The sequence below is a fragment of the Triturus cristatus genome, chromosome 5_2 (assembly GCF_964204655.1).
Source record: "Triturus cristatus chromosome 5_2, aTriCri1.1, whole genome shotgun sequence".
In the NCBI taxonomy this organism is placed as follows: domain Eukaryota; kingdom Metazoa; phylum Chordata; class Amphibia; order Caudata; family Salamandridae; genus Triturus; species Triturus cristatus.
This window is the reverse complement of record NC_140588.1, coordinates 620,733,331-620,760,572: the sequence shown is the minus strand read 5'-3', so window position 1 is coordinate 620,760,572 and position 27,242 is coordinate 620,733,331. Positions and strand designations below refer to the sequence as shown.

At 42.9% G+C, this 27,242-nt stretch overlaps 1 protein-coding gene across 1 annotated transcript in view; it reads left to right on the top strand.

The window, feature by feature from the left end:
• Positions 1-2,478: 2,478 nt before the first annotated feature.
• TRMT2B (tRNA methyltransferase 2B) overlaps positions 2,479-27,242 on the top strand; it is a 152,302-nt gene continuing 127,538 nt past the window's right edge. The window contains exons 1-2 of the mRNA XM_085607724.1: positions 2,479-2,592; positions 17,717-17,919. Coding sequence (XP_085463850.1) covers positions 17,720-17,919 — 200 coding nt within the window. The 5' untranslated portion in view covers positions 2,479-2,592; positions 17,717-17,719. The remainder of the gene's footprint in view (positions 2,593-17,716; positions 17,920-27,242) is intronic.

Below are 27,242 nucleotides of genomic sequence, written 5' to 3'. Positions count from 1 at the left end.
CCTCTGGGTCAGAATATTAGAGGGTCCAGGGTGTTTCCCTCGCCTCTAGCACCGCTGGAATCGCTGTTTTCCTACAGATGCAAATTTACAGGCGCCAAATATATCCTATAACTAATGACACCTCAATAGAACAGTTAGCAGCAAGAAATAGCATGCTGCAACCAGGGAATGAGTCAGGGGTACACATGGGGACACGGCGTCTACCCACTATTTTCACAGGGTGGACGCCGTCCCCCCTGCCAAGAAGTTGGGCCCAACAGAAATATGCTGAACTTGTCCCAGTGTCATTTTCAGACACCAGGACACATTCAGTAGCTCCAGCACGTTGTCTGCTTTTCATTCTCAGCAGCAACGTGCAGGCAGTTAGGGGGCTTTTTTTTACACCTTAAGCTGTGCCAAAGATAAAGGAAGAAGTTAAGGGGCCATCAGGCCTCCTGTTGATCGATTATCAGACAGTAGGCAGCCTGGAACCTCTCACTTGAATACAAATGCACAGGAGAGGAAACAATGTTATCTCTTCACAGGTATTTAAGAGATGCATGCTTTTTACTTTTTTCAGTCCCTTTATATAAGTGCACGCACTGTAAGAATGTCAGAGGGGATGGTCTGTCCCAGTATTTACACAAATAACAATATAAATAGCGCTATTTTATTTCTTTTATAGCGCTACACTTCCTAATGCAGAGTCTTCCAGTGAGGCCACTTCCTGTGATGCCATGTGAGATCTCACGTGTCGTGAGGTCACAACAGAAAACAAGGAAAACAGAGTGACAGCAACTTGGTCAGTCCCCCCACTTATGTTTTATAGGACTTGTGCCCTGGCTGTAACAACAGAAAACAAGGAAAACAGAGTGACAAACAGAACAAAAGGGAAAGAAAGTAAGGGCGGGCTGTAAGCCCTTTCTAAGCTTCTTTTTTTAAACACAAAATAATTCTCAAGTTAAGCGTAGTGCAGGCGAAACCTAATTAGTATTTCTTTCCTGGTACATGACAACTTAAGGGCTTTGTTGCTGTTATAGTCTCAGGGCCTGCTTTAGGGTGGTGCGACCGGTGCCACCGCAACGGGTGCTGGCTTCCGGGGGGCGCCGTGTTTGAAAGTTTATTATGGTTTTGAAGCACCTGCTGCAGCGTTTCTTTCCCCCGCAATTACCAGTCTTCACATAAATGTCAAGATAACTCCTGTGATTAATTATCTTCCTGGAGAGAAATCAGCATTTTGTATAGTTGAGGTTTTGACTTCGGTGAAGTTAGTGCAGAGGGTTAATATGCCTGCTGCAAAGCACGTGTATCAAGTAGATTACAGTGTGCGTATGATGTAAACAGATCAGCAGGTTACTGCTTTCAAAAGAGACATCTTTTTTGTTACTTGCAATTTATAACTTCAAGTCCTAATATAGAATAGTGAGTTATTACCTTTCATCCTGGAACTGCATACACACTGCAAAGTATACATTATTAGAACATTGATTAATGTTGCAAAAAGGGTCAATTTGGATAGAAATCGATTCTTATTATTAAAGAAAACTCCCAACTATGCTGTTTCTTTTTCGACTCCGAGTTAGTGCTTCTCCACACCAAGCACTCTTAAACTATACTGCCTACATGTGACTCCTACACTTTTAGTCCTTTGGCTCATGTAACATTTCCTATACACTGATTTACACACGTATGATTGATTGTCTCTGTGTAATGTTTGTGTGATGCAAAGTGCTCGGACACCCTAGACTGGTATGAGTGGCGCTATATAACTAATTCAATGCATCTGAGAGAGTGTGGTTATGGAGACTTGGTCACTGTTAAAGGGTGCTAGTGAGCGAATCCATGGTGGAGGTGGTCATTGAGGGGGGCGCCAACAAACATTGTCGCACAGGGCGCCACCAGCACTAAAGCCGGCCCTGGATAGTGTGAGCGACAAACAACCTGATATGCTAAAAAAAAAATCATATCCTGTTCCTGGAAAAAAACGCTGCTGCATAAGGAAGCAAGTTGTTATCTTGTTTGAGCAGTAGATGTCCATATAGGCTCACAAATACAATCGTCGTGTAGATTTTATTCACAGATTCGACACAAGTATGAAACAGTTAACAGGTCGTAGAAACAAACGAGAACCTTCCCTCAAGGTTGCGCCGTCTTGTTGGTAATGTCCTTCGGACATGTTTGAAACGTAAGCTTTATATTATATACGCTGTTAAAATTAAAAGCGGAAGGCGCTGTCGCTAAAGCTAGATTATAGATCCTGTTTCAAAGGCTCTCATTTTGAAAACAGGTGCATAACAATATTTTGAGAACTGAATAGCGCATGACTGGATCGTACTATTTTGCAGTTTTCCTGATCATATTTCCTGAATCAAAAGAGTATTGTAATATTTTTTAAAACATCTATTTGATTCACCTCTGTTTTAAGTCTAGAGAATACTCGTGCCTCCTTTTAAACACCAACGGCCGTCGAGACTGGCTTTGCAGAGACCACCCTAGGTTCTAGTCCTTCTTCGATGTTTTCCGGGTTGCATTTTGGTTTCACAGGGCTCGTGGTTTGAGCGTCTCTACGTCACAGAGTTGAGCTGTTTTCTTTCCTGTGCTGCCTCCTAATCGGTCAGTCTGTAATAACATAGTTATTAAATGGGTCAAATAAAGAACAGTGCCTTACTGCAATGCTTTCTAAAACTGCACTTAAAATGTATATATATTACAAATGCCAACTGTTTGTCGAGGCGAGAATGGTCCCAAGCATCAGTTATTCAGTGTAGCACATTAGTCTATCATTTTTTTTCTCTTGCAGTTTTTATGTAGCAGAAACTCAACCTGAAGATTTTGGAGCGCTTTACACGAGCACCAGTTACATGCACCTTCGTTTTTGGTAGGCACGTGGAGGTTAAATGATTTCCCAAAAATAACAGGATGTAAGCCGACACCAAGAGTCGAACCTGCTTCCTCAGCTCTTAAGTCGACAGCTCTGGTCATTACGCCACAAGAGGATACACACCTTTAGCATAAAGCCATTAACATTAAAAGAGTGGGGAGGTAGCACATCCGCAATGGAGTGAGGATAACAGGGTAAATTGTAGTGATGCTGCAAAGACTAAGCTTTAATTGTAATCTTGTTTATTAGTTTAAAAGTATAAGAGGTAAAAGGGTGCTGGTATCTCTTCTCAGGCTCAGTAGCAGAATGCCTGTACATTCTATAGTTCCATTATTTATATACATTCTATGTGATGTAGAGACACTCTGATAATAGGTTCTAACATGTTAAAGTACTAGATTACTACAGTAAGTCAGCTAATAAGCTGCCTATGTGAGATTTACTCCATTAGAGCTGGGATATCTCAAATGATCACACTTGCATTAAGAACAGTTCCCCTTTGGGTTGTTATCCTAGTAATAGACATTACCAACACTTCATGGTGCAAGTGGTACATTTTGAGTGGAAGGGACATGGAGGGAGGAAAGTCCATCCACAGCTTGGTTGCATGCTACTTGCATCACCCGCAAGGGTATCCTGTACTAGGGTGACCCGCCGGCCCGGATTTTCCTGTACAGTTCCGGTTTTAAGAGGACTGTCCCTGTGTCGCAACACTTTTCTTAATTTTAGATAAATGTCCCGGTTTTTGGGACAAGGGTCGGGTAATTCTTTAAAGCAGATATACACTCCGTTCACAGATGCATCTGAAGATTGAACTGTTTTAACTTAAGTAATGTATCTCTTTCTGTTAGGCAGCACAGGAGGGGACAACAGCCTGCTCCCAGCAGAGACAAAGTGGGGAGGGGGAGCAGGGGGAGCTCAGTGTTGAGGGGTCCTGCCATAGAGCTATATATAAGCACATACACACACATATATATAAACGCACATACATTTATAAGCCGTGTGTGTATGTGCAGAAATTTACAAAACTGCAAAACACAGGACTGCCCAGATATAAAAGTTAGACTAAAGACTTTAGTCCTACTTTTATGTCTGACCTGTCCCGGTTTTTACTTCTCAAACCTGGTCACCCTATCCTGTACATGAGCAGGTGTGTGTGCCTAACCCTGTCTATGGTAAGCTGGTTAATTGAAAAGCCAGGATTTCAGCTTCTTGCAGAATTTAGGAATAGAGGAGTAGGCTCTGATATGGAGTGGGAGGTCTTCTACGCCTTAGAAGCAATATAAGAGACCGCCCTCCTGATCTGGTTCTGTGTATGTGTGGGATGTGTCAGAGTAGGAGTCCTGCGGAACAGAGATTTTCTGGTTGGATGGTGGAAATCAACCACCTAGAGATGCGGCTGGTTGGTGCCTAAGTTGTGTAATGCACAGAATGTGTGTGTAAGGTGTTGGGCATATGCACATTTGTGGATTGGGAGCCAGTGTTTGGCTGGCAAGTTCTGGATGGTTTGTAGTCTTCTAGTGAGTTGCATGGTGATCCAGCTGTAGCGGGTTTTTCGGTAGTCCAAATTGTGTTTGACTAGGGCGTGAGTGACAGTTTTTCTAGTGTTGCTTGGGAGCCATTGGAAGACCTTCCTCAGCATCTTCAGGGTGTGGAATTGATGGTGTTGACTTGAGCGGTCACGTTCAGTTTGCTGCTGATAATTATTCCGAGATCCCTGGCATTGGTGCTGGGTGTGGGTCCGAGTTTGACCGGCCACCTGCTGTAGTCCCATGATGAGGTGTACTTGTTGAGCTTGAGACAGTTGGCTTTCATCCAATTAGCTTCTACTATGGAGTGGTACCCCCTATGGATACTTTAGAGGTCTGGGAGGAAGGGGAAAGACAACAATGATATACAGAAGAAATCTCCCACACGACCTACAATACTTTCACTACGGCTTGAAAAAGCTCTTATCGGCTACCATTTTTTATATAGATCAAAACATGCTACAGTATTTCTTATTTACATTTTATTCAAAATATATATATTTTAAATAATAAAGGCATTATATTTTTACTTCATGATGAACTTTTTGTATACAATTTTAAACATCTTTTTTTAGTGAGAAGATCCATATATTATTAAAACATGACAGACATAAGAGCAGTACTCCTCATTATTTGAAATACAATGCATGTAAGTGAACTTTCAATAACGTTGAAAAAAACTTTTCGTATCCCCATCAAGAGAAAAAAAGGAATTGTCAAATAACACCACACCTCTCATTCCATATCATCCTCACCAGAACCAGACATACATGAACACATTCAAACCTTCATTCACTTCCCAGCTTAAATGGACGTGCTAATAAAACACATGGTATAAATCCTTTTCAGCTATCCATGGTGTTTCCGCCAGCCGGGAATACATTGAGCCAGCGAGACATTTAGTAGGTGAAAAACGGGGTTTTGAAAGCTGACCACACGCTCGTGCGTGTGGTTTTGCTTTTGCCGGTAGCCATTGGTTTTCGCGGTTTAAAAAAAAAAAAAGGCACGCAATTGGGCAAAGGCGGGCGCATGTCCCGCCTTTGCTCCGCCCATTCCTGTCCGTGTCTAGCACGCGCAGCAGCACACGTTCGCCTCGCTGCCGCGCTCCCTCGCTCCCGCTCTTCTGTGGTGCGCGTGCACCACTGGTTTTGTTTTCTGCCCCCGCTCAATGCTTGTCTCCGAACGTTCAAACTGCAAACAAAGGCTTTATGGAGTGATAATGCACTCCAAACCTTAATTAGACGAGCACGGTGATCTTATAAGAGGCGGAGTACGTCGTCCTCTCAAAACAACAGGAAAGCGCGACCACATGTAAAAGTTTCATAACGTTGATTGAGTGCGCTGATTGCGGAGCGCTGGCTTGGCGCAGAGGGATGATTAACAAGGCAAAGCTGGATGGCAGGGCGAGCGGAACATAACTTCTATGAGTGCAGTGCTCTACAAGTGCATCCATCTACATCACACGGCCACATACACACCTCTCGAGGGCCCCCTTCCTGCTGGAATAGTCATGTCGCGCGCATGCTGTTGCAAGCTGGCTTTTCAGCCAAGAGCTTTGAATCAACTTCTCTTGAAAAATGTGCCAATGATTGGGCGAATCACCAATGGGAGCGGAGGAGGATGTTAGCAGTCCAATACGAAAGCAAAACTGCCCCGAAGGTGTGGCTGTAATTGGTGCAACAGGTGTCGGGGCAAGCTGTGCACGGGCGCACTTAAAATCAGTGATTACGACCTTTTATTACACAATCGGGACGAGGGGAGGGCAGGGGAGATATTTTTGAAGTTGTCATGAAGTGCCCTGGCATCCTCAAAACACCGCTGGCTGACACTTGCATCTGTAACAAAGGTGACACTTTAAGCCTGTCCTGGACTTTTAGCCAGACACATATTACATTCTAACTTCTAATCTCACTTTTCCTGTACTAGGTCAGGCCGTACGTTTCCAAAAATGCACAAGGCCTGGGCCAACACAACAAGATTGGCTGAAGGTGTCACACGTGACAACAACAGATTACCTCAAATTTCAAGATCAGCATTCTGTAGATCTAAACTTGCCATAACTTAGGCTGGGAGAGATGGAAATCTGCTCCCCCAACGGCCACATTGGTACGTTTTGGAAACTTTCTTGGGATGTGTGACCGCGTGACAACATGATGAGGCCTATGCGGGCGGTTGGTTCCACTCTGTAACTTGTGATTGTTATTCTACCCACTCCTGTGTGGTTTGTCTAGGGAGGGGGATGCGCAGATCCTGATAACCCTTATACTGTGGAGAGAGATATAAGTAATAAAATGTGTGTAGTGATCTTCCGGGGATAGGCACCGTCCCAAACAACCTATGTACTGCAGAGAGACCTATTCCCACAGGAGTGGCATGCCAGCACACTCACTCCCCAAGGCCCATCCACAGCTCCACCTGTCCAGCTGAGGACAGCTGTTTGACTATGATTGGCTTCCCTAAGGATGTGAACTGCAGATCACAGAACCTTAAATCAAAGTTCAGCCTAACTACTGCATACCGCGACCAATGGCAGATCCTGTGGGAGCGATGGTGACGGGAGACCAAACCTATGCCAAACAGACTTATATCTCACTTATTAGACACTGCATACCTGGCCTCCTAAAGCACCAGTGAGAATCAGTGATATCAACCTTTAATATTTTCTGTACATGCAATAGGTCTCGCATTATTAAAGTTTGAGCTATTGGTGTTGCATTATTTAGCGATGCCAATAGCTCAAACTTTAATAATGCGAGACCTATTGCATTGCAAATGCTTGTTTCTCTTGATGGGGATATGAAAAGGTTTTTCTACGTTATTGAAAGTTCACTTACATGCATTGTATTTCAAATAATGAGTACTGCTCTTATGTCTGTCATGTTTTAATAATATATGTATTTTCTCACTAAAACAAATGTTTAAAATTGTATAAAAAGTTCATCATGAAGTAAAAATATAATGCCTTTATTATTTAAAACAAATATATTTTGAATAAAATGTCAATAACAAATACTGTAGCTTGTTTTGATCTATATAGAAAAGGTAGCCCATTTTCAAGCCGTAGTGAAAGTATTGTAGGTCGTGTGGGAGATTTCTTCTGTATTTCATCCAGTTAGCGACTTCAGTCATGCAAGGGATGAACTTGTTTCTTGCGTTGAGGGTCTTTTCCAAGACGGAGAGTATGAGTTGTGTGTCGTCAGCCTAGGAGAGGATGGTAATGTTGTTTATGTGAATTATGTTGGCCAGAGGAATTGTTTATGCAGTGAAGAGGGTGGCATAAATGGATAAACCTTGAGTCTCTCCGCAGTTGAGTTTGCTGGCTTCTGAGGAGTTAGGTATCAGGTGCCTGATAATGATGGTGTGTGAGACCATGTCAAATGCTGCAAAGAGGTCCGGTAGAATGAGGGCTGTTGTATCTCCTCCGTGAAGGATCATGCAGATGTTGTGTGTAGCGGCAATGAATGCTGTTTCTGTACTATGGTTGGGAACAGAGAAGAGAGAGGTTTATAAAAAACCAGGGAAATGTATTTCCCCATTGGCTTTCGTTGAAGTGGAGAATTTTCTAAGAGAAATCTGAAATAAAGTCATTTTGTCTTTAAAAATCCAGGAGTCTCCAACCTGAATTATGCATTATGGAAATGATGGCCGATTGCTATACTTTTGAAGGGAAGGCATACACACTTGTCAGCAGGTCTTTTATCCTTGTAATGGACAATAGGAGCACTTGTCAATGGTGCTACTATACCACACTTATTATGAACAGCATCTTCTGACACTTCTCATCGAGGTTGCTGTATTCATGGATATCCCAATTTTAACATGCAAGTCTTGATTTTTTTAAGCCAAGTGTGGTTTTATTTCAGATTCCCTTGGTTACAAAATCCTCCTCTTCTGTGCAAATTAATGAGTGAATTTCTTCTCACTTCATTATTTAAAGTTCACTCATTCCTGTTCCTAACTCTTGACATGCAGGTTTTTACAGTGCTACGAACACACTCAGTGGGTTGCGAACAACCAAAGAAAGTATTTATGGGGCAACTTTCTTAAATTCAGAGTCAACAAAGTATTGTTTTCATTTAGTGATGCCACCCTGCTTAGTTGGTTGCACATTGTAAGAAATTGGGTTACTGGTTGAAGGGCGTGAAACCCTTCTCAAGCAGCAATCACAATTCTTGCCAGAATGAAGTCACTAGCAAACCCTAAATTAACCTGTGCTAAACCCTCAGATTGCTTGGCACGGAGCGGCCAGGCTTAACTCAAAGGCAATGTGTAAAGTATTTGCACAATACTTCCAACAGTAATACAGTGAAAACACACCACAAAAGAAGCCCACAATATATTCAGAAAAAAAGTCATTTTTAATAAATAAAACAAGTCCAAAATGACAAAAGTCCAATTAGCAGAACCAAAAATATAACATTTGAAAGGTTTCATAGAAAATAGAGCCAAAAGACATAAAGTGCCAACTGTGGATATCTGGTTGAGCCAGACTAGGACAAAGTCACAACTTCAGGACGACCACGATAGAGCGTGAGCCGGCTACAAGGACCCAGTTAGACCCGCTGAACAGAGTACCTTAAAGCTTGGTTTGCCAAGCGTTGCAAGGATCTGCATTGAAGGTGCGTCACACAACCGACCATGACCGCATCAACGAGCCAGGCAGCGAGATTGCAATCATACAGGAATCCATCCATTGCACCACCACAAATGACAGCATCCCCCCAGCCATGGAACACCTCAACGCCCAACTCTAAACCAGCAGTCTATGTCATCTCCCACTCCATAATCAGACAGCAGACCCTTAGGTATGGGCACTCTTTTCTCAGTGGGCACTGATGAAATGCTGCCACCATCTGTGCTGGATTCAGTCCTCCTGGCTTTCAAGTCTAGTTCTCTTAAGCTCAGCTCCTGAGCAAATACCATCTTTCTCTCCTCAAAGGCCAATTTTTTCTCCTCCAAAGCTTGCTCCTGATTCAGTTTGAGCTCGACAAGCTCCAAATTGAGCTTCTTTTCTTTCCTCCTGTTTCCAGCCCCCCTGGAGACAGACCCTTGGAGGATACACTGCTGCCTGCTGTTTGGGATCTAGCTTTCCTTGCTAGCTTGCCCCTCGTCCCATAAGTAGTCCCTGATTCTCCTCCTCAGAAAAAATCTCATCCTGCTCCTCTGGGATCATAGCCGCTGCATATCTAGCTTCTATCCTGGGCTTCAGCTCTTTGCGAAGCTCTTCCTTTTTCATCAGGCGTTTTAAAGATCTTTAAAATCCTTCGCAATTTGTTTTAGTTGTTTCACTATGTAGGTCTTTAAAGCTTCCTGCTCAAACTCGATTACTACAGATGAGCATGATCTTTGAGAGAATTCACAAAAAAAGCCAATCGGAAAAAAAATAACTTGGTTTTGGTCTCTGTGTGGATAGTAGTGTACACCAAATTACTGTCAGGTATTGCACAACAAAAGTCCTATCCTCACTGCTGATCACCAATGTTAGAAATCAGGGTTCTGGTTGGCAGAGGTAGGCACCCTGTCCAAGTGGGGACTGCAGTTTTGGTCAGGGCAAGTCAGTCACACACATTAGCCTGTGCTTACCATCTGGTAGCTTGGCACAGAGCAGAAAGGCTTAACATAAGAGGTATTGTGTGAAGCACTTTTGCATACGTTGATACTGTAACACAGTGAAAACACCCCAAAAATGACTCGACTATGAGGTATGGAAATAGTATCTGTTTTGCTCTTCAAACAAGATAAAAACGATAAGAATCCAATGAAACCATTTTAATTTACAAATAAGAATGTACAATGCTGAAAGAGTCTCGCGCTTTCAGTAGGATCCGGGGAAATGACAGCAATTCATACCGTGGATCGGGAACAGACCTTCTCTCCGGGTCACCGTGAAGCAATGCTTCCAAAGTTATTACAGTTAAAATGCAAGAGTAAGTTTGCAGGAGACTGATCCTCCCACTGCATTTGGGGCCACCTGTGAGAGTGCTGGTGGGCAGCAGGAACCTTGTAAGTCTCAGAGCTCACAGTACCTTTCTCAAGGGATTGCAGGGGTGCCATCAGCCTCTAGATTAAGACCCGCATTGCTGGAGTCTCCCCTTGCTGGATACAGTGTGGTGAGTGGAGTCATAGAAGGCAGGCACCCGTCTTTCCTTGATGCATGCAGCGTTCGCCGGGTTGTGCCTGACTGCCTTCGAGCGCTGCGGCTTTGGCGAAGTTAACAAACACAATAGTCTGCGTTCGAGCGGGCAGAAACAGGGCTTTTTGATCGGTGCACTGCGATAATGTATGTGGATGCCCAAAAGGCCTAGGACTGGTTGAGAGCAAGTTGGGCAGAGTCAGACTCCAGATTAGCAGAGATTAGCAGCGGTCGTTTGTGTGAAAGAAATCTTTGATGGCTTTGAGATTCCCTGAACAGGGAGCAAACCAACAAGCCCTTGGAGTTACTTAGGTTGCAAAAGGTTGTAGAGAAAAGGCCTAGTCCTTCTCACCACCCAGGTCAGAGGCAGCAAGCCAGTACAGCAAAGCAGGTAGCAAAATGGCAGACCCTCCTGTGCCCAACATTCAGCAGGCAGCAGGCCAACACAGCAAAGCAAATAGCAGAGGCGCAGTCACTCCTGTAGCGCATCCCCCCATCTTGGCAGCGTCTCCTTAGGACCCCACAGTGAGCTAGTGAGAAGGGATCATAGACCCAATACTTATAACCAAATGTGTCCTTGAAGTGGAGGTGACTACAAAGCAAAGCCTTTGTGGTGCCCAGGTCTCCTTTCAGCCCAGCTATGTCTGCCAGCCCATCTGCAGGGAGGTAAATCACTGTTTTGTGTGAGACCAGGCCACTACCTATTCAGGTGTACGTGTCAGCTCCTCCATTCCCTCTTGCCCAGGAAGACCCATCAGTATGCAGATACAGCTGAGTGTCCTGTACTTGTGGCTGTCGAGAGGTAATGCACAAAGTGTAGCTGTCACCACACCCCAGACATGTATTGGAGACAGGCTGTAAGGCACACAAGAGAGGTAAGAGCAAAGAAGTGTCTACTTTGCAAATGTGGCAGTTCTAGATTAGAAATAACTGGTCCAGCTTTACCATTAAAGAGGATTTGTCATTACTAATACAATGGTATAAAACATAGAACAGCTACTCCTCTGCAATCAGAAATTACACTTAAATAGGGTATTTAAGGAATTACCAATGTTAATCTATGAGAGGAGCAGGCCTTGCAGTAGTGAAAACGAAACGTGGGTGGTTGTCACTACGAGGACATGTAAAACAAAAAGGTACATGTCCTGCCTTTTACTTGCACAGCACCCTGCCCTTAGGGTTACCTAGGCCCTACCTTAGAAGTGACAGATATGTATTAAAAGAGGAGTTTAAGACTTGTCAAGTATTCGGAAATGCCAAGTCGAGGTGGCTGTAAACTGCGCCCACAGGTCCTGTAGTGGCAGGCCTGAGTCAGGTTTGAAAGGCTAAGGCTGTGGGTGGCATAATCTGTGTTGTAGGTCCACTAGTAGCATTTGGTTTACAGGCCCTGGGTATAAGGTATACCACTTTACTAGGGACTTATAAAAAAACAAAATATACCAATCATGGATAAACTAATTGTCAGCAAATTTTACGTAGGAGCACATGCACTTTAGCACGGTTTACCAGTGGTAAAGTGCTCCAATTCCTAAAGCTATCAAAAATGAAGTTAAAATCAGAGGAGGAGGAAGGCAGAAGGCTTGAGGTAACCTGAAAATAAGTGCCATTTCCAACAGTTTACGTTAAAAAAGTATTTATATTTCCGAAACAGTACTTCCATCTATTACATTTTGGGAACACAGGAAGAAACTGGGAAGACAGAGGGCCAGGTTCACAAAATCTACTACTGGATGCAATTCAAAATCCAACAGCCAGAGATCTCCACTTCCACCACCTCTATCTCCATCTAGGTCATGGGTACTCACAAACATTTTTGCAGGTACCAAAAAGTTTGGTCTGTGGTGTGACCGAGGATCGCATTGATGCCAGTGTGTTGACAGGGGGGGGGGGTACAGTGTGGGCTTCTTCCAAAACCTTTATAACTTTTCACCAGTGGATGGTGGAGTATTTAATTCATAAGATATCTCATGCAAAATATGTCAGTTCAGTATTTGTGAATGAATGCGCTCTGCCCTTTTGGCGTTGTCTCACTTTGCACTCCTGGTATGTCCCCTAGTGGATTACTCCATTTTAAATAATTTGTTCACAAACACATTTCTGTTGAAACTATGGTTTTAAACCAATTCTTTTTTATTATTGAATTTTAATTCTTCATGTTGAATTAACTGCTTCTTATGAATTCTTAAAATCAAATACCATACTCTTTAATACCAATATGTTGAAACAAAATGTTTATTTATGATACCCACTGCATTTCGGACCATAGGTCCTTCATTAGGAGGTAATATTCCGTATTCCTCGGGTTATCACAACTCGTGATTGTTTGTATCCCAATTCCTCTCTTAAAAGACAGAGGTCAATTTATCAAAGAAGGACTTTTTCCCCACATTGCACTCCAAGTATCAATAAATGTTCAAATTCTCCAATGCATTAAATCACTGGGATGAACAGGCTTGGTCGTAATTATGTTGCCTCTCGTTTCTAGCATGCTCCAACACACAGGGAAAGCCCTGCTTGAGATTTGAAGAATTCCTAACAAGCAGTTAGTTGAATTTTAAGATTTAAATTTCAATAAACCTAGTATTGGTTTCAAACCATAGTTTCAACAGAAATGTATTTGTGAACAAAGGATTTAAAATGTTGCAACCTACCAGGGGACATGACAGGAGTGCAAAGGGAAACACAATTCCAGAAGGGCAGAGTGCATTCATTCGATAGATGCTAAACACCCTGGATCAGATGGCAGTGCTGAGATTTGGGGGCTCTGCGAATAACTGTGTGGTGCACTGAATTAACAAACATTTAGCTCAATATTTGTCACAAAAGGTTTCCTTATACCGTTGTCCTTATCTCACATCATAAAAATCGGTTTCTATGACCTCTCGTGTTACATCCCCATTCAGAAGTAAAATGGTTTTATACTTATTTCAATGTTTCAAATGTTGAGGCATTTCAACATCTAAATTGCTACATCTTGACTTTAAAATGCGAATTTTCTTTATTAGGAGTGATTCAAGTCTTCTCAGTTTCAGCAAACTGAGCATAGAAATTTCAGTGAACTGCTCTTACCTTCATGCTTTTCACTATTTCGTCTTGCTATTGGATACTCAGAAGCCAATGCTTGCCATCCATTTAGAACCACAACCCAATAATTAGAACAACAAACTTTTGCAACTCACCTACACTTAATGGACATAAGGCGGAGCCATTTTTGGAATGTAACTAAAGCATTGTGTGATAGCGCATTGTCATTTACAGACAGCATATTTTCCAATCAAATGGCCCTAAGATACAGTTTTATTGCTAACACTATATAGCACACAAATAATAATGTGTAGAAATTGGGTCTCTGTGAATGTTTATCATTGGTGCATCACCTAGTACAGTGTCTTGATTTGTTTTGATATAATTAAAATTTCTGTTTCCAGCACACTCCAAGATTACAAAAAATTGTGCTTTATTTTTGCTTTCCTAATTGCTGAATGCATACAGTTCATTTACAGGTATTTACATTTTGTTGTTACGAAAAAAACAACATCCTACAGCCTTACCTTTCAAACTCCCTGTACTCCAGCAAGATTGTCACATAATTCACTTTAAAAACTCCTCACACTTTGCTGGCAGAGAAAAAAAAGTGAACACTAATCCTTCAAGTATAATCATTAAAGTGTCTAAAGGCATAGCGTGACATTTGATCTCTGTCTTTCAAGCACCAGCAAACATGACAATATAAACACAGAAGGTCAAGGCATCTTTATTTATTGTTTTGACTATCCCGACCTACCACAAATCGACTCACGGCCCACCAGTGGATCAGGAGCCACACTTTGGGAAACCCTATCAGAATCATTATACTTAATGGCTTAGCGATGTTCCATTATAGCCTTCTTCAATTAATACTTATTGGTTTCTTTGTAAAAGCTAGTTGATAGTGTACACCACATATTCTTTATCATATGATATCTTCTTTTTAATTGTGTATATTTCTTATTTCCATTTTATGCTCTGTCGGGGAACATCCCATGTTTACTTGCCTTGTACAGATTGTTCATATTATTATTATTAGTTTTGTTATTTTAAATGATAAGCATTAAACATTTTGTATTCATTAGTGACCTCTGAAAAATGGTATTTAAATTGCAGACTAGTGTAGCAAAACTGCATGTGACATTCATCCTCTTTTTTTTTTTTATTGCAAAAAATATTTAAGTACATTTTATATTGAAATCAGTCACAAATCTTGCTTTTATTCTTCTGTGTGTATTTGCATATATTAAAGGATCGTTATAAATAGACACACAGTGTTAAAAGTATGTTTTTGTATTTGAATCACTGTCAGTAATGCAAGCTGATCTTACAGCCACTCTATTTCTTCAGAGTTCCCATCCTAATAGTAAAGGCTTAACATAGATGAATCTCATTTACAATTTAAAACATCTTATATATATGGATGTAATGTAAATGTGATTTATTAAGCGCAAACCCATGCCCGAGGGTGTCTTGGCGTTATCAAAGTCTGATTTTGGCTGCAGCAATATCAGTGTCGCATCAAGCAAGTGCCCAAATACCTTCTATTCCTGTGTGAAGAGCCAGATCTTTAAGGCTTTTCTGAAGGTAAGTAGAGAAGGAGCAGCTTTTTGTGTCAATAGGAGACTGTTCCAAAGCACGTCAGTGGTCCTAAAAAAGCTCTTTCCACCCCAAGTAGCCCTCCTAAATGGGGGGACAATCAGGTTTCTAGCAAAGCCTGAACGAAGCATCCTTGCTGGGACATACTATTTAAGTTTCTTCTTAAAATGGTCTGGCCCGAGTCTGTGAAGTGAGTTATAGGCCAGACAAAGAGCCTTGAATCTACAGCGTTGCTTGACTGGCAACCAGTGTTACTTCCTGATGGCTCCTCTAGCCGACTCGTATTTTGGAATTTTAAAAAGGAAACGAGCAGCAGCGTTTTGCCATGGATGCATACCTTGCCTTGGTGGAAGTACACACTGTAAATTGTAAGCCAAAGGTTTTCTGTGCTTTTTTGTCTGTTTGTCCTGTGGATAATATAAACATGAAAACTTGTTGTCTTGACCACAAATAACATGTTATGTTATGTTAATTTAGATTTATTGAGCGCTTAATACCAAAGGTCTCTAAGCGCTGTCGAAGAGTAGCGTAGAATCTTAGCAGTGCACTGATCATTAAGCCCAAGCTTCTAAAAACAAGATGGTTTTTAATTGCTTCCTGAAAGGAAGAAGGCGGTTTTCCGCACGGAGTTGGCTAGGTAGCTTGTTCCAAAGAGTAGGGATGACGGAGGAGAAGGCCCTCCCTCCTTTGGAAACGTAATTGAAACTAGGACAGGAAAGCAGACTCCCTGTGGAGGACCTGAGTAAGCGCCTTGGCACGTATTTTGTGAGTCGTTGTTTGATGTAAGTAGGGGCTTGGCCATAAATGGCTTTATGGGCGATGCACAGGCCCTTGAATTTAGCCCTTTGTTTCACAGGGAGCCAGTGAAGGCGTTGGAGAAGAGCCGGGGCTCGGGAGTGTCTTGGTAGTTTAAAAATGAGCCTGGCCGCATCGTTCATAACTATCTGAAGTCTTCTGACTAAGAAGTCAGGGAGTCCTATGTACAGGGAGTTGGCGTAGTCAAGACAAGCCAAGATGATGGCAGACACAATAGTTCTCATGGTAGAGAATGAGAGAATGGGGGATAGCCTCCTTAATAGTCGGAGAAGTCCCACACAGGTGCCAAAGACCGTGGAGACTTGGTTGGCCATGGTGAGTTTGTCATCGATTTTGATTCCCAGGCTTTTAACCACCGGGATCGGGACTGGAGCATCACCCAGTTCCTGGGGCCAGTACAGGGAGTTCCACGGATTGTGGTCATCTGACATGGCCAAAACTTCGGTTTTGTCAGGGTTGATTTTAAGTGTCTTGGATGCTTGTAAAACAATGTAACATGTATTGCCTATGCTACCCCTTAAAATGTGGTGTTTTAAAGGGTCCAACCTTGTTTTTCATGCTATATCGGGGCCTACGAATGGGTTGCTTAACTAGAAGAACAGATCAGTTATAGGAAACCCTCCTCGTTGTCTTTGAGTCTCTTTGAACAACTTCTGATCTTTATCCTTTTGTCCATATTTATATTCAGTGTCTTTCATTTTCCATAGAAACCTATACTGCTCAAAGGGGTCCAAAAGCTATTTTTACTGGGCTGATAAATAGCTGTCTGAGAGAACTGACGTGTCAGTTAAATACATGGGATGAAAACATTGCTCATTGTTTCTTGGCAGCTTTTCTGATATGTATGAATTCTTGTAAGGCTAAGAGCTATTTCTAGAGAGATGAGGTCTCCGTTTGATTTAATTTGTCTGCTTATATGTGCTGTTGATCTTATGAGGTTTAAAAATACAAAACCAGCAGAATTAATGTTTGTGATACTTGTGCTGTTTATGCAGTTTATTGTAGCTTCATCCCTTTGGCTATCAATCAATCAATCAGGATTTACAAAAGTGCTCAAATCACCTGTGAGTGTCTCAAGGCACTGGAGTTACTAACTGCTTTGTGGTCAGCTGTTCAACCGAACAGCCAGGTCTTGAATCCTTCCCTGAATTTCCTGAGCGATGAAACGGTCCTGAGGTGCAGGGGAAGATGGTTCTAAGCTTTGGCCACCAGGTGTGAGAAGGAGCATCCTCAGCTGTTAAAGAAAAAAAATGTAAGGAGTAGGGATAGGATGAAGAATAAAATAAATGGAGTGTAGAAGGGAAGGAGAGGAGAAGCAGAGGTGATAGTAATTAGGCTACAGAAAGGTAGGGCGGGGACGTAAGAGGCTGACACAAGAATGGGAGGTGTAAGCAGATTGTGCTAAAGGGCAATCACTGGGATTTAACTAAAAGTTTTATCATAAACTGGAATGTATGGCTTTTAAATACACCCTCATTTAAACAAGTCCTCCATTTTTAAAGCTCTGTTATTAACACTGTTCAGTCTAAGAACCTAGGAATGCATCAGGTTTTATCTAATGGCAATACCTTTGAGAAAAAACTTAATGAGCATTGCATGGAGCTCTGTTGGAAAAGTTACATTATCTTCAGAGACCACCATGGCATATAACTTGTATAAATACAAGTTTGTTCTGCATTATTTGTTATGTACAAACTCCTTGTAGTTATTGTGTCCGTGGGGTAATTTTGTGGTGTTTATTTCACCCTCTAGCCCATGTATGTGCCTGTGTGGATGCGATCGCTGTGCCAACATCTTGGCTGCTCACTGGTCAGCAAACGGTTTGTTTCGGGTTTGGCATCAGGTGAAGAATGGAAACGTATTGCCACCACGAATCCACCAGAGCCAAAACGTAGGAAGAAGAAGGGTCAAAAAGTTTCAGCACTTGAAGACCAGAATTCTTCATGGGAAGAGAGGTAAGAACGTGCTTATTATATGTTCAAAGACCACATATAGTGGGAAATATTTCTTTAAAAAAACATAATGATTTATTGGGAACTCTTAATAAAAAGGTTCCCACCACATCACCCTCTAAATTTTGAATTGCCTCGTGGGGTGTTTAAGTAGCAGTCTAACATTGCGGCAGGAAAGAAGATGCTTCTTATTTCTCCTATGGTGATTCTACCCCCATACTCTGGCATCCATTTATTTTCTGCTATTTTTAATAGCTTCCTTATCTTCTCCATTGTAATACTCGAGTCTGAAAGCAGGGAACTGTTAGATTTCTACTGTGTATTCTTTTCTTGCAATGAATCATGTTGTTCCTGAGATTACTTAGCGGTAGCCTCTTTGGGGGCTCTTTGAAGGTATTTTGCTAGAGCATGGTTCAAGCTTTTCATCTCTCATCTGCTTCTGTTTTGGATTCATTATGTAACTCTACAGGTGATGGAGTCCCCACTATGCTAATGTGCCTCTCATAGCCTCTTGTGGGACAACTTGTGCTTGAGGAACCTTGAGGATCTGACCATGTTATGCTATAAATACATATCTGAATTCTGGTAGGTGTACTGCCTAAGGGAGTGGCCAGGAGGAGGGGAGTGTGAGTTTCCACTCCCTTTACATCTGCATCACAGCAAAAGGTCCTTCCAGTGTGCTGTACTGTGCCGACTAAGCCAATCTTCCTATTGTCTGTTCCTGCCCCCCTCTAGCACAGCACCCAGACTTCAGTGCTGCTCCACCCACACTATTTACAAAGCCACCAAAGAAACAGGGTCACATTTTGCCGGTGCTAACATCATCCCTTCAATATTTCTTCTTGCAGTGGGCACACATTTCCCTAGCTAGTTGCACGAAGGCACACTGTCTGTTTTCATCAAGAACACTGGCAAGTTTAGGCATCAGGTTGTGGAAAACGTGTAATATTTTACTTGGCATAAGCGACAGCCATTTTGGCTGTGGGGTCCATTTAAGTTTTCTTTGTAATTCTCCCGTCCTCTGCTGCTCGTCTTTTTCTGCCTGTGCTATCTATTTTAGTTGACTTCCCGACTCAGCTAAAAGCAATGTACGTGCTGAGAGTTTGTAGCTGCCAGAGCACCTGGTCTCAGATGTTAACTTTGAACCATTTACTGCTGCCATAAGCACTCCTGCTCCCCCTCCCACTTTGCTGACCAAGTGGTTATTCACCTGCCTAGTTTGCTGAAAACTATTTCTAAAACTCGTTCTCCTATTTCTGTTCACATGCTTACAGTGCAGAAAAACTATATAAAAGCTCTGTATTCTGTGACTTCAGTGTACTACCTCAGGCAGCACTTGAGTGCTGTGTGGATAGGGTCCCACTGATGAGTGATTAATAAACTTGTTATTTATTTCCGAATCCCGTGCTGATCTCTATTTTGTTGGCTTTGAACCCGTGGACAAAAAGGTGACCCTGCACCAGTGTACCCCTAAAAAGGTACATTTCCACAAGGTGGCACATCAAAGTGGGGTCTTCAAAGGGACCGACGATCTAGTGACTATCTTTAATATCCTTTGTCTCCTTTTCTGCGTCCTCTCTTTCTCTTTTCTCCCTCCTTGTCGCTTGCCCTTTAATTCTCTTCATTCCTTTTCTGCTGCTCTCTTTTCTAGAATCCGTGTCCCTCTGAATGTGGGGATTCTATGCTTGACCTCCGAGTGGAGCTGTTCCTCCTGCTGTGGGTCCTGTTACTTTATGTATTTTAGCAAATATAATTAAATCCTTTCAACAAGATACCTTGCTGACTGCTGTTTCTTCACTCTGCTGCACTATCTTTTGGCTCCATCACTCATGTGTTGTTCTTTGTATCAGGTGGGGTATATTACGTCTATCCACGTATGATTTTTTGTTATTTTTTTAAGGTTTTAAAATAGAGTAGTCATAAGACTGCTAATTATTTAAAAGGGTGGAAATGAAAATGCCCCCAAAAGGAATTCCCGCTGTCCCCACAACCAAGAATATTTCTTGTCAACTCTCCCTCCATTTTAGAACGCTCAGTGATGGCTTCTGAATATGAACAGCCACGCTTATGTGCTATATTTCATTGAAATTAGAATATGTTATTTATAATGTATTTATAATTTTGTTATTGCTCTATGCAACTGGACAGTAGTTTCTGAGCTCGGGGAGAAAAGGGGCAGCAGACATAACAATAAATCAAATTGAGTCTAGTCAAAGGCTTGGCATGGGTGGCGGTCTTGAAGTAAGCATGATATGTCCTGTGATCAATTTCTTGGTCAAGTGGCAAAGGTGGTGTGTTCCAAAGTGTAAAGTCTTGAATCTGCAGGGAACTTACCACTTATAGCTCATTGGAAGCATCTATAGGAATTCCTGGGATGCTGGTTTTGGGTGCCTGGTCTAATGGTGAGGAAGCATGAATCGATGCACCAATTGTAGTAAATATCTGGAATCCTGAGTAGTTTCAGTAAAGATTTATTGTAACAAAAACCCCAGCAGCGGGAGTAGTAGCATTCGGCAACCGGTAATATCTCTAGCTGGTCATAAGATGCCCTGTCTCAACATTCCACAACAATAATACAATTTCTGTTCTACTGTTCTTAGGTAAGGTTTCCATAACAGGACAAACTCAGCACACATATCGATAATACATTACAAAGAACAGTACAACACATCTTCCCATCCAAAATTGGAAAACAATAAACATATTTTTATAACATCAAAATTCAATTGCACACATAGTCATGATATTTCTTGAATTTCATGAGTATGAGTCCTGATCTTTCCCTCCTCACATGACTACTCCAGAAGAGGTGGAAGGAAATTGGTTGCTGCCATCCTCCTTATCATTGTAGTTCTCAACTACATCTTCACTATTACCACTAACTCCATTACCAGTCATTCTGGAAGAATCCTCATCCAACAACTAATCAGATTTTTTTATATTCACCTCAGACGCTGCTTCTGATAGTCTTTTCTCGCCTTTGTATCTATACATTTTACTCAAATGCCACACCTTACCATCACTTAACTGGACCAATTTACACAGAACCTTAACCACCTTCAAAGGTTGAAAGTATCTTCCCCCATTCTTTTTTTATAAACTCCCGGTTTCTTGACCCTTACCAAGTCACCTATATGTACCTCAACCATTTTGCATCTAGTTAACCACGATGGGGCAGGCGTTCCGCAACGGGGTGTTTGTCACTGTCGACGATGCATTAGGCGATGAGCATACAGGGTTGCTGGACAGGTTCACCTACTATCAATTACGAGCAGCGCTACACGCCTTATACGAGTCATTTCCTGTTGCATCACCAACATTCCAGGTGCTGGAGGATTTTCTGAAGAACCCCTATCCGCGAAAGCTTGTAACCCGGCTTTAAGTGGGGATTCAGCGCACCTCCCCGATATGTACTCCCCATGCGCAGCGAGAGTGGGAGAGGGTGCTGCGGTTTCCACTTGAGGATGGCACGTGGGCTTACTGCTGCGCACAGCTAAAGGAACGATCGCTTAACTACAGACTGCTATTAATCCACTTCAAATTTCTTCATAGATTTTACAGAACCCCAGTATGGCTCCGGCCGAGCTGGTCTTAGTGAAGATGCCAGATGTGTGCACTGCCGAGCCCCTTTATTCATCTGGCTTGAAAAAGTCCTGTGGTGGCGAGTTACTGGGAAAGCATCTTTGAGACCCTGACCCTGTTGATCAAAACCCTACTTGAGTGCGCCCCTTTAGTGGCCCTGCTAGGATATGTGCGCAGCGTAGCCGCAGTACATAGAAAACTTGTGGCAATGTTGTTGCTTTTAGCTAAGAGACGGGTGGCTTTTTGCTAGGGCGGCAAACCTAGTCCTAAGATAGAGGATTGGCTTAAGGATGCAGCATTCTGCCACAATCAACTGTCTGACTACTGGAAGTTAATGCCTGCACATTCCCAGCCTAGGGATATCTGGGCACCTCTGCTTAGTTACCTCGAATCTCGTTCCCAGCACAGCGGGGATGAAGCGGAGGTGTTCGACTAGACGCTGCGCACTTGCGGTATGATTTGTTCATGGCTCATTCAGCATCCTGATTACGACCGGACAAATACATCCTTGTCAGAACACGTGGGGTGTCTTTTCTTCTTTCCCTCTACAGTCTCTCTCCTCTGCTCTCTTTCCCTTTCGTGTCTCCAACCTGTCTATTTGGTTCAGGGTTGGGAATCTGTTTTGCCTCTTAGAAGAAGACTGTTTTGAGATACAGACAGCACCTGAAGGAAATGGACACTCTGTACTGACTTATTACTTTGATCTGTGCTTTATTGACTCCCGAGTTTATTCTGTTCTCACTATGCATGCCAAAAAGCAGATGTTGAGCGATACGCTACCAATGTCCATGTTTCTGTATTTGTCTTCTCTCTTAAACTCAATAAAACCATTTTGCATCTATTCTTCTTGTCGTGATAATTCTTGATCTATCCTGCCCCATAGTCACTTATTCCCTAACCCCTGCAGGGGTCCACTCATTCCTCCTGGAACTGTGTATTTATCCCACATTGTCCTTCATACTTTGCATTCTGCCCCTCACAAGCTGTAAATGACTAATTCCTGTGGAACTGCACAATGTAACCCTGTAAGCCCACACAGTGCACCATATTTCTTTAAGCAATGACAAATTGGCTTCTTTAGCTAATTGAATGGTATTTTTCAGCACCCAGTTAAAGCACTCCATGGCACCCTTTCCAGCTGGGTGGTAAATGGAGGTGGTCATATGCACTATGCTATTCCTTTAAAAAAAATGCATTAAATACCTCAGAACAAAATTGATGTCCATTATCTGTTAAAATCACTTTAGACAACCCTTCTCTCAAAAACACTTTGTCCAAACAACACGATAGATTGGGCATCTACCTGGGTACCACCTCAATGTCCGGCCATTTGGCAAAATGATCAAACAAAACAATAACCTACTTCAAATCCTTACCATCTTGAACAGGACCCAATATGTCCAAACCTATCCTTTCCCACGGTATTTCAGGACACCTTATCGGGCACAAAGGTGGTTTGATGGTCACCAGACATTTTTCCGAATTGTTGCACAAAACACAACTTTTCACTTTCTTTTCAAAGGCTTGGTCAATAGCAGGCGACCAGTACATTTGTTCAACCCTGCTCTTAGTTTTTGTAATGCCTTAATGGCCCTCGTGGCATATTTCCAGGATTTTATCCTTTAAAGAATCTGGAGGTACAACCTTCCCTGTGCGTAACATTTTCCCATTCTCAGCTGATAATTCTTGCCTGAACTCCCAAAATACTGTACATTTGTTGCCCAAACCACTCTTTTAAGGCCAACCATCCCTAATCCGCTTACCAATTTTCTGCAAACTCTCATCCTCATCAGTGACTTCTACCCTTTCATTTTCCAAAATGCCATTGTTGATTGCTGCAACACAACAATTATCAAAATCATCCTCAGATTGATGTACATGCAAGCAAACCTGAGAGAAGCATTAAGTAATCCGTTCATAGTAAGCACTTTAGTCAAAGGCTTGTGATCACTTCTGAGGGTGAAATGTGATCCCCAAATATATGCTCTGAAGTGAGCTAGTCCCCACACGCAAGCAAGAGCCTCTTTTTCAATAACAGAATACTTTGCTTCTGTTGGGGTGATTGAGCGTGATGCAAAAGCAAAAATACTTTCATTCCCACTTCCATCGATCTGGGTGAGAACCGCCCTTAAGCCCTTCCAACTGGCATCAGTTATGACGATACTTCTTAAAACAGGATCAGACCCCTGTAAAGCTGTAGAAAGTGTATATGTCGTATTTCATAATTTGAAAGGCTTGCTAACAATCATCAGACCAAACAAATTCACATTTCCCTTTTAAAAGCCTTCTAATTGGATACATTTTGCTAGAAACATTTCTGACATATTTACCATAAAATTCTGCCATACCTAAAAAGGTCCTGCTCTCATATTTGTTGGAAGGAGCAGGGGCTTCCTTAATTGCTTCAACCAAAGATGCTTTAGGTTCAACACCCTTCTCGCTTATTTTTTCATGGCCTAAATATGTAACTGAGTTTTTTGCAAATCTGCATTTAGTGTATTGTGCCGTAAGACCCTTTTCACTCAGAATATTCAGGACCTCCTTGAGTTTGCCATTGTGTTCAATCTTCGTTTTCCCCATGACTAAAATATTTTCTTGAAAGAATACCACTTTTATCACACCTCTGAATAGTTTAAACATTAAATGCTGGAACGTGGCAGCCACAGGTGCTAAACCGAATAATACTCTTGTGAACTGAAAACAACCAAAAGGAGTAATGAAAGCAGTTAACTTACGTCTATCAGGATGCAAAGGAGCCTAATGGTAAGCAGCTGTGAGATTGATAGTATTGAACCATTTAGCACCTTTAGTAATAGATAACATTTAATTAATTTTGGGAAGAAGGAACCGGTCCACAAGTATGTTCTTATTCAAATCTCTAATCTCCACACACAACCTGATCTTGCCGTTAGCATGACAGGCTACCACTAAAGGTGTGACCCATTCCGATGACATCACATACTCAATAATTCCTGCCTCCAGGAGTTTATTTAATTCATTCAAAACATCCTCTCTGACATCCATAGGAATGTTCCTGGCCTTATGTATGCATGGCGCCGCACCCTCTTTTAATATGTTTCTGTATTTGTACCCTTTGAGTTCTTCCAACTTTCCTGAAAACACAGGAGGATATTCCTTCCAAATATTTATACTGTTGTCTAATTCACTTTGTACCCCTAGAACAGGTTCGGACCTACTAGGATCCAATATGATATGATTGGTCCCACTAGCCCAGAATGGATGGACCTGTTTTGGATACATATCATTTGCACTCAGCCTCTCGGTACTTAAATCCAAATTTCAATTTAACTGAAACCTACCATTGGAATGAGTTCACCACTGAAACATTTGGGAGAAATGTTAGTGACTTAAGGCTATCTTCTAAAACCAATCTGAATTTCTCATCGCATAAAGCCTCACTCACTATGGTGTTGGGAGAAGCAGAATCCACAGTGCGCGATGTTTCGCTTGGCTAACGCGAATGTTAATGTCACCCATTCTTTCGCCGCGCAACCCAAATCTGTCGGCTCCCACGCGTTAAGTATGCATCTACGTGGCTCAGGCGGGACATCGATTCCGCAGACCTGAGTCACCGTGGCCGCTACTTCCCCCCAGTAGTGTTGTATGTTCGGACAGTCCCAGATGGTATGATAGAATGTGCCTATAGATCCGCAGCCTCTAAGGCAAAGTGGCGTATCTGTCCTTCCTATGTTGTGAAGTGTCAATCTGGTGAAGTACATTCTGTGCAGAATTTTCAACTGTATAAGTTTTAATCTGGAGAGGGTCGCAACCTCTCGCGGGGACGCGAGCGCCTCTTGCCAGTCTTGCTCGCCCATCTCACCTATCTCCGCCTGCCATCTTTCTCGAAGGGTTTTTGTAGAGTCTTTCTGATGATTGATCAGCTTGCGGTATGTGCATGAGATCGCTTTTTTAGTGAGATAGTCAGTTAGCAAACGGTCCTCCAGAGGTGAGGACGCGGGCAAGTCACTTCCTTAAGGTATTACCTTTGTAAGGGCATGTTTAATTTGTAGGTATCTATAGTGCTCTGTCTCTGCCATCTGGTATGTGGATTGGAGCTGCGCAAATGTGACCACCTTTCCCTTGTTCCACAGATCACCCACCCTGGAGATACCGATCAGGTCCCACTGCCCAAAACCCTTACTCTTTCGTAGCTTACCAAGTCTGGGGGAATCCCATAGTGGTGTCTGTTGGGTTACCACCCCCTCCCACCCCAATGCCCGCTGCGCTTTAAACCACACTTGCACCGTATGGGCCGTAGGGCCAATCAGTCGGCTTAGCTTTGATTTATTATATAGAGCACCCATTATGCCGTCTGCACCTATCATGTGTCTGTCCATGCGTAAAGCCGGTTCATCCTAGGGGGCATGTATCCATTGGTTGACCACTATCAACTGGGAGGCCCAGTAATAGAGATGGATGTTTGGCAATGCAATTCCACCGTCGTACCATTTCCGCATTAACTTACGTACGGCTTTACGATGAGGTTTCCCTGCCCATATCAGGTGACCCACCTCCGTCGCAACGGCTTTAAAGTATGAGTCGGGTATTAGCATGGGTGTATTTTGTATTACGTAAAGAAACTGAGGGAGGGCCATCATTTTAAATAGCGCAGCCCGTCCCAACATTGTAAGCGGGAGGGAGTGCCAGTTCCTCACATCATTCTTTAATCTTTGCAGCGGCGGAAGTAAGTTGTGTTCAGTGAAGTGTGCATCGTTTGGTGTGATGTGAATGCCTAGGTATTTAAAACCATCCGGCGATACCTGTATTGCAGCTCCTTTAGGCAGGCGCGGGTTAGGGCCATTAAGTGTATATATAGTACTGATTTGTTCCAGTTAATGGAATACCCTGAGACCCTACCGTATGAGGCACAGATGTCTAATAAGCTATTGAGGGAGCGCTCTGGCTGTGTTAGGTATAGAAGAATGTCATCCGCATAGAGGGATATACGGTCCTCCCAGTTCTCTGTCCACTTCAGCCCTTTTATCACTGGTCTGTCCGAATCCATGCCGCGAGTTGTTCCAGCACCAACGCAAAGAGCAGTGGGGAGAGGGGGCATCCCTGCCTAGTTCCCCACCCTAGCGGAAAGTCCTCCGACAGTCTCCCATTAACCGCTACCTGCGCCAGTGGTGGCGAATATAGCAGCTGTATCCACGCACAAATTTTGGGTCCAAGCCCCATACGCTGCAGTACTGCAAAAAGAAAAGGCCATTCTACCCGGTCAAAGGCCATACTTGCATCTAGTGATAGGATGACTGCCTCCTCTTGTATGGCGGGTGCGCTGGCAAGTTTCCCGTGTAGGCGTCTAAGGTTCATTGCTGTGTTTCTCCCCGGCATAAACCCAGACTGGTCCGGGTGTACGAGCGTTGTCAAGTATGGTTGTAGTCTGGTCGCGAGCACTGCCAGTATTTTCGCTTCAGGATTTAAGAGGGATTTCGGTCTGTAGGAGGTACACTCCTGAGGGGGTTTTCCGGGCTTAAGTATCGCTATTAGTGTGGCCACCCTTTGGTCTCTCGGGAGGAGCTCTTCTGCCAGACTTGCTTGGTACATATTTAAGAGATGCGGTACCAATGTGTCCGTCTCTCGTTTGTACCATTCCACCGGGATCCCGTTTGGCCCCATCGCTTTCCCGGTTTGGAGGCCCCTGATTGCCGTAGCAATTTCATCAGTGGTGAGGTCTCCGTCTAATACCTGTGCGTCCTGCGGGAGTAATCGAGGGAGCTGGA